The sequence below is a fragment of the Macrobrachium nipponense genome, chromosome 31, assembly GCF_015104395.2.
Source record: "Macrobrachium nipponense isolate FS-2020 chromosome 31, ASM1510439v2, whole genome shotgun sequence".
Lineage (NCBI taxonomy): Eukaryota > Metazoa > Arthropoda > Malacostraca > Decapoda > Palaemonidae > Macrobrachium > Macrobrachium nipponense.
Window position 1 is genome coordinate 38,674,213 of NC_061093.1, and position 7,500 is coordinate 38,681,712.

Here is a 7,500-nt window from a genome sequence, read left to right on the forward strand (position 1 = left end):
AAAAAATAATAATTTTGAGAGTTTAGAAATGAAACGGACTTGACCTCTAGCAACAGGATGATGCAGTTCGGACATCCAATATGTTGAGAGAAGAAAAAGATTGAATTTAATTTCCATCAAAGGGAATAAAGGAACTGGGTTGATCTCAAGTTCATGTGAATTTGAAAGAAGATAAAAATTCATGATTGGGATTGTTATAAATGCAAACTCTGTTATTGCTAATCAAACTCTTAACAAGAGAAGGAAGAGGAGAGAAGTAAAATAAAAGAAGGTATTCATTGTTAATGACGCCCAGAAACGGAAAACTAATTAAGATTAGAATCAAATAGAAAAGCAAAGTTAAAATATCGGTGAAGAAGTGGATGAGAGGAGGTAGAAAGGACAAAAGGAAATGTCTGCAAAAAACGTATTGACCAGTATTTTGTTGAACTATCAATGAATATGAAGTATCATTAAATAAAGGAAAACGTTTAAGCAAAACTATATATAATTGTCCAAGTAAATACGATAATTGACATACATATATTGTTATAAATTAAGACTTAATTGAGTATAAAATTACAGTATAATGAGTATAGTCAACTAAAGAAGATTATAAAAGAATCCTCAGTGGAGAAAATCAGTGTGTCACTCATATAACACCTTTTAAAGTATAATAATAATAATAATAATAATAATAATAATAATAATAATAATAATAATAATAATAATAATGTTCAGAAACCACCATTTACTTACACGTCATGTCGATGAAAACGGACCTTGCCGCCGGAGTAGCTTTGTCGGTATTTGAGGCCACGCAGGTCAGGTTCCGGCCGAGGTCGTCCCTCGTCAAGGGCGGGAAGACCATCTCGTTCTCCACCACTCCCTGATTGTAGTCGACGAAGAACGTGTCGTCCAGAAGTTGGTCGTTTTCGTACCACATCACCGAGGGCGGAGGCCAGCCTGGAGGGTCGAAAATAGATCGGCATCATCTCAGTCAAGTTGATCTCTATCCGACTCTTGAGCGAGCACAGTTGAATGCGCATTTTCCGTGAAGAAACCATTGTATTTTTGATGATATCAAATTGAATTGTGTTCCTGGTAGTGACAGTGCTGTCAGGGTTCACAAGAGCCCCGGGCTGATGACGTAATCCTAAAGAGATATGCCGGGCACTGAAAGATAAATACCCCCTTGTTTCGTCAAAGAAAAGTACGTTTAGCCCTTACAGTTTTAAGTAAACCTTGTCTGAGGATCTGGAGACACTCATCTATTGTTTTCCCTTTTAATATTTAAGATTTATACACAAGCAGAATCATCGTTTATTTCCAATATTTACTCATCTTTCCCGTAGAAATTTATTTATGAACTTGTTAGCTGTTAGATAGAACGTATCATCACAGAAAACTTTCTTCATTATTATGAGCATGTTTCATTATATATCAGTATATTAGAAAAGAAAAGTTTACTTTGTCATAATAAGTAATTTTCCGCAAAAAATGATAATCAGTATATGATAATTATACCAAACTTTGCCTTAAAATTTCAACTGTGGTTTCAATCATTTCAAAAATTATCTCAGTTCTTCCTCACTTTTCCTTACAGTTCCAAGTTCTTTACATAACGGTTAATTCATTTATTCGAGCTTTAAATTATACTTTTACTTTGTTGTTGAGGCACGTGGATCTCTATTGGCTGAACCTGTGCTCGGTATGTTACTGGATATTTTTTGTGGGATATCCAATGTAGGTTGGTGTGGAATTACATCCACCCTGGCTGCGAGCAATATATACCACATGATATCGAAAGGGTAAATAATTTTCAGTTAAATCCTTCATGTTAAAAGGGATTCTCAAATTTCCTCGATTCTGCTATAGGTGTTTTATCTTGTTTTACGATAAACTTGTATCACCATTTAAAGACTAATTATTATAAGCTTTCGCTCGTTTATCTTAGAATATCGGTAGAGATCACATCTCCACTTTGTAACTGCAAAACGTATGTATCATGTTAAGATATTTTAGTGGAAAGTAAAAGACCCTTGAATGTCCCTTTCCAGGTGTAAATATAGCCACAAACTCATATATACAGTACTATCTACTCACAAACTTGCACAGACACTGACGTCAGTGGGGCACAAAACAGGGGCAAAGACATAGAAACCTCATTCCCAGACACTAACTGAATTTCGTGATAAAATTCCCAGTTAGAAGTGAAGAAACCTGAACCCCCTTTTCTGGGTGAACCAGTTACGTGTTACGTGTAGGGTAACATATTACCAGACACGGCGTGTATATATATATATATATATATATATATATATATATATATATATATATATATATATATATATATATATATATATATATATATATATACACACAGTTACTAGTTAAAGTGCGCATTAGGTGCTTGCGTTAATGTGTTAGATATCGTTACTATGGTTCTTTCTCCTCTTTTTGTTTCTGTTTCTTTGATTTCGTTTACCTGTAGGTCTCTTTATAATATTTAGTAAAACCATCCATTTTTTAATATGCATATGGTCAGCACGCGAATGCAAATAAATTCACATTGTATGTGTGTGTATATATATATATTGTATATATATATAGTATATATATATAATATATATATATATATATATCCATTTTATAATTATTATAATATTTTTTTTATATAAAATATGTCTATATAAATAATGTGTGTGTGTGGTGTGTGCTTATGTGCATTGCATGTATGTGCAATAGTGTGGGAAAGAAAGGGAAGATTGGAAATTCACACTTGACATTCAACTAACATTAAAGTTGCACGCCAGCAAGAGACTGATGCATGCATACTCATGTGGCGATCACCCATCTCCCTAGAATATCCTAGAACAACCATCTCTCAGCTATCACACACACACACACACACACACACACACACACACACACACACATATATATATATATATATATATATATATATATATATATATATATATATGCCAACTACAAGTATTTGGAAACATAAAGTGAGAATTTTTCTCATAAGGAAAGAGACATTATGCAGTTGGCGCGATCACATTTGATAAGGAAAATTTCCTTGGAACGAAGTGTTACTGAAATCCCTGATATAATGCCCTTATCTTAGGAAAAATTCATCTCTTCCGATATTCTTTCAGCATCAAAATGAAAATATTTTTTTTTACTGATTGAAACATATTTGCTATAAGCCAGGCTTAATAGCTTTTTCTTTTTACAACAGATTTTCACTTTTTTATGTATATATCCTTCAGTTTTAGAATGTTACTATAATGGCATCATGCAACTGTACAAGGAAATCAGCTCAAATCCTAGAATAGCTAATCTATAAGTCTTGGAAGTGTAATCGATGAACTAAACATAATGTAAAACCAAGGACGATCTACTGCCATATTTTTCGTAGGATGGATAGACATCTGGAGTATTTTTATTAGCGTCATTTTATATTGCCTAAAAAATCATAATGAAGTGATGCATATAGAAATAGTTTATTAATAATAATATTTTCTAATTGTCTATGTGCTTTAGTATCTGGAATTTTGACTCAGTAGTCTAATTTAAAATTGTAAAAGTATAAAAAACTTCATTGATGGTTATTGCTCTCCTAATTAATTCAGATACCGACTGTGATCAAACTGAAATAAATAAGTAATCTAAATACATCTGTGGCCATATGATGAATAGATTGATCCTCGTGATTCTTACCGTCATCGTTGGCACAGATGATGGTCGGCTGTGAACGTTCCAGGAAGGGACCTGCCTTTTCATTGGCCGTTGATATGGAAGAGTGGTTCGAATACCAGCCGATTCGCACAGTGGTTGGGGCAACTGCAAAAGGATAAACGACTTTGTTATTATCAACTCCAAAGTTTTAAAGAATCCACTAAAAAAGAAAAAAAAACGATGGCAACACACACAGACACACGTGTTCACACACATAACCAGGTATCATTTGCATTCCAAAAAAAACTGAAGATACATAGGAAATACACGGTATTTACATCTTCATATGGTACGGAAAAGGACATCCTTTGGCTTTCTTATAATTCGTGTAAGAAATTCAGAAAGATTATTGAGGAGAACAGTACTGGAAATATAAGGAAAGAAAAATCTACAATGAAAAGAGAAGTGGCAGACTTTTATCACTGATTTAAAACTAGTTTTTGCTGGTGAATTTTAATGAACTCTGCGGTTTTCAATGTAAGATTAAATTAATCCCCAGTTTTAACCAAAATTAAGTGGCTGATACCTTTTTGGTGTTTAGGGATAGAAAGCATGAGCTGAATTTCCTACAGTATATAAACAGAAAACATAAAATTAACAATTTCATATAAATAAAGAAATAATATAAGAGCGTGACGTTTCTGATACCAACCTAAAAAGATAAATAAAAAGAAGGTTCTACTTGAAACTTTAAACGTACTTTTTAGAAATCAAGCCTTTATATGCCAGGGAAAGAATTTTCACAACCAAGTTTGAAAATATCAACTAAGTAACATTCCTACACTATCGCATAAAAGTGAATTTTCTCCTTTACTTTGCAGGATACATATCCACAATATGAGAATATCTTTTGTAAAAGTAGTTAGCAGATTTTTCAATCATAATATGCACTAACAGAAATAGCTGTTAAACATGCCTTCCTTATGATTTTTGTTCCGTTATTTCTTCTTCTTTTTTTGTTTTTGTTTACATGTACCTGTAGTTAAAAATGTGGGCAGCTCAGCAAGGAATCCAGGGAACCAGATGGGAAAGTAATTCGGCAGGTCAACTCAAATTACAAGGCTAGTTGGGTCGTGCCCGCTGCTAATATTAATAGAGTATTTATTAGAGCTATTTCTGTGGTAAAGAATACCTGTTTTTATAGTCATACTTTTGGCAGTATCAGCAAGTAATAATTTTTATATGATTCTTTCGATTCAAAACTGAAAAACAAATTTCAAACGGTAGTTATCCACCTCATAACTACTTACAGATACACGCACTGTCGGATCCGCATAAACATTTGACTAATTTTATATATATATATATATATATATATATATATATATATATATATATATATATATACATACTATATATTCAATGAGTTTTATTCCTTTTTTTATCGGAAGAATCGAATAAGTATTATTGTATCCTGATACTGCAAAGAGTATAACTATATAATAAGTTTTACTTTACCACAGAAATAGCTCTAATAAATACTCTATTAATAATAACAGCCACCCGACCCAATTAGGCTTGTAATTAGACTCTAATTTAACGAGAATGATAATAATGGAAAGGTTTTATTAGGGCCATATATGCAATCGGGTTTGATTGCGTTAGAATTGAAATTTTTGGCTTTAAGAGAACGGTTGAAATATATTCTAATTTAAAAATAAAAAAAATAAAATGAAAAACAGAAAAAAGATAATGCGGTAAACTGTCGACCTAGATCATCTAAAGTCTTTAATTAAATTATTTATCTTTTATAAATAAAACGTCATCGTAGAATAATTCCACCTGACGTTCATGTGGAATCTTGAATCGAAACAGCCAACCTTTGGCTGCCTTAAAAGCTGCAGTCCCATGCAGGTCTGCAAACTTCGTAGATGCAGGCTGAAACTCAGTAACACCAGATCGCTCGCCAGACACCTTTTGTTGATTAAACTTGATCAAGGTCGACGTCAAGTGTCCTTATGTTGGCCTTTTGCCATGACCTTGTGGACCTGACTCCTGGATATCTTCTCTCCAAAGTCTGCGCGAATTCTTTAGCTTCTCTAGGGGAGTCTTGATATAATACAAGAATGACTGTGTATTGATGTGCTTATTCAAGATTATCTTGATGATCTCCTGTGTCATTTAAAGTGTCAACACTTTCCTCATCAACCTTTTACGACGGGTTGGGACCATACAAGTATTACACAGTAACACACACACGACGACGACGACTACGACTAACAGCACCTGCAGGCACTGCATTGATGGCACGCGTTCATAGTAACAATTCACATATTGCAAATACCAGCGAACAATTGAAACAAGATAACTGATCACCCGGGACTATACACAGAAGGAAAGCACTCGTTGTTACCGATTCATTTATACTTCCCTGACGCTATGTTGATCAGCCATCAAAAAGCAAAATCACAAAGATATCTAATGGCTTATGCATATCTGCTAATAGCGAGACATCTTACACACTAGAGAAGTCATTGCTTCACCACCCACACACAAAGTGACCTATGGTGACGAACTAAGTGAGGTTGTGCTTTGATGCCGATAACAATCGTGAGATCTTGCTTTGTTGCTATTCCTCCTTTGCCCTGTCCTTTATATATATTTTAATGTATTTATTTATTTTTTTGGTTCTTCATCATTTTATGCAATGAAAACTCTTGTTTAACAAAACAGCGAGAAGTTAAAAATGAGTAATTTTAGGGGAGAAAGGGAAGGCGTGTGTGTGTGTGTGTGTGTGTGTGTGTGTACTGTAAGTCTGTTAGCGTATGTGTGTGCGTGTGTCTGTGTGTATGTTATAGGCTGTACAAAGGAAATTTGAGTTTTTTACCACAATATCAGCTGTTCTCTCTCTCTCTCTCTCTCTCTCTCTCTCTTCTTTCTCTCTTCTCTCTCTCTCACTTATTCTCTTTTTTAAGTAGTGCTTGATAATTTCATTACAAGTTACAGTACAGTACTGTATTCCTTTATTAGAATGCAGGAGAAGCAAAAGCACAAATTGATATAAAACAAAAGAGCTCTAACAAAGTTAAATGCCTGTCTACTCCCCATCCGCCCATCCTCCCCAAACAATCCCTTCTCTGCATGCTTCTTTCTATTGGCAGACTTACTGCCGTAGACCCAGCTGACCCCCGCCCCTACCAAAACGCCCATTCATCCGAGCTCCCCCTCCCCAGTTCGGTAACTTTCCCCGACCCTGCAACTTCAACCCTTAAAAAAAAAAGAATTCAGTCATTTTATTAACGTGAGCAGTGTTACCAACATTTCTATACCTCTCTATAATTGTTCTAAATCATCGGAGAACCTTTTTTTATTTGTTTACATTAATATATATCATATGAATGTACGTAAGTAGCCGCATGAAAGGTGAAACATTAAAGAGCCGGTACCAAGCGCTTTTGTGTATTGCGTACACTTCTTTGGGGTACAAAGTAAAACAAATAAATCAAAACATAAAACAAGAACATTTCACAGAACAAAGATCAAAGCCATTAACAAGCAAATTATCGTTACAAATTGTCACTACCAAACAAGTAAGAACGCTTTAAAAGTGCTTAAGAACTGAAACTGCAGTTAGTATAACTGGCTGTTGCTAAAAGGTGACATTGTATTCCCCTACAATTTTATAAACAAGGTAACTATCTAATTTAAAAAGACTTGAACTCAGATTCATAAGTTGTTCGTTACAATGCTTAATAAAGGCAGATTCAATTATGTTTCTTTTTACAATATGGTTACAAATTATTACCTCAGATGCATTTTTTCAGTCTCTACTAT

The 7,500-nt window shown here is 34.0% G+C and overlaps 1 protein-coding gene across 2 annotated transcripts in view; it reads right to left on the reverse strand.

Annotated features, from left to right (window-relative positions):
- LOC135206899 (synaptogenesis protein syg-2-like) overlaps positions 1-7,500 on the reverse strand; it is a 62,351-nt gene that overhangs the window by 29,096 nt on the left and 25,755 nt on the right. For both annotated transcript variants that reach the window (XM_064238380.1, XM_064238379.1), the window contains exons 4-5: positions 3,709-3,831; positions 739-945 (exon numbers count right to left, since the gene is read on the reverse strand). In XM_064238380.1, coding sequence (XP_064094450.1) covers positions 739-945; positions 3,709-3,831 — 330 coding nt within the window. The remainder of the gene's footprint in view (positions 1-738; positions 946-3,708; positions 3,832-7,500) is intronic.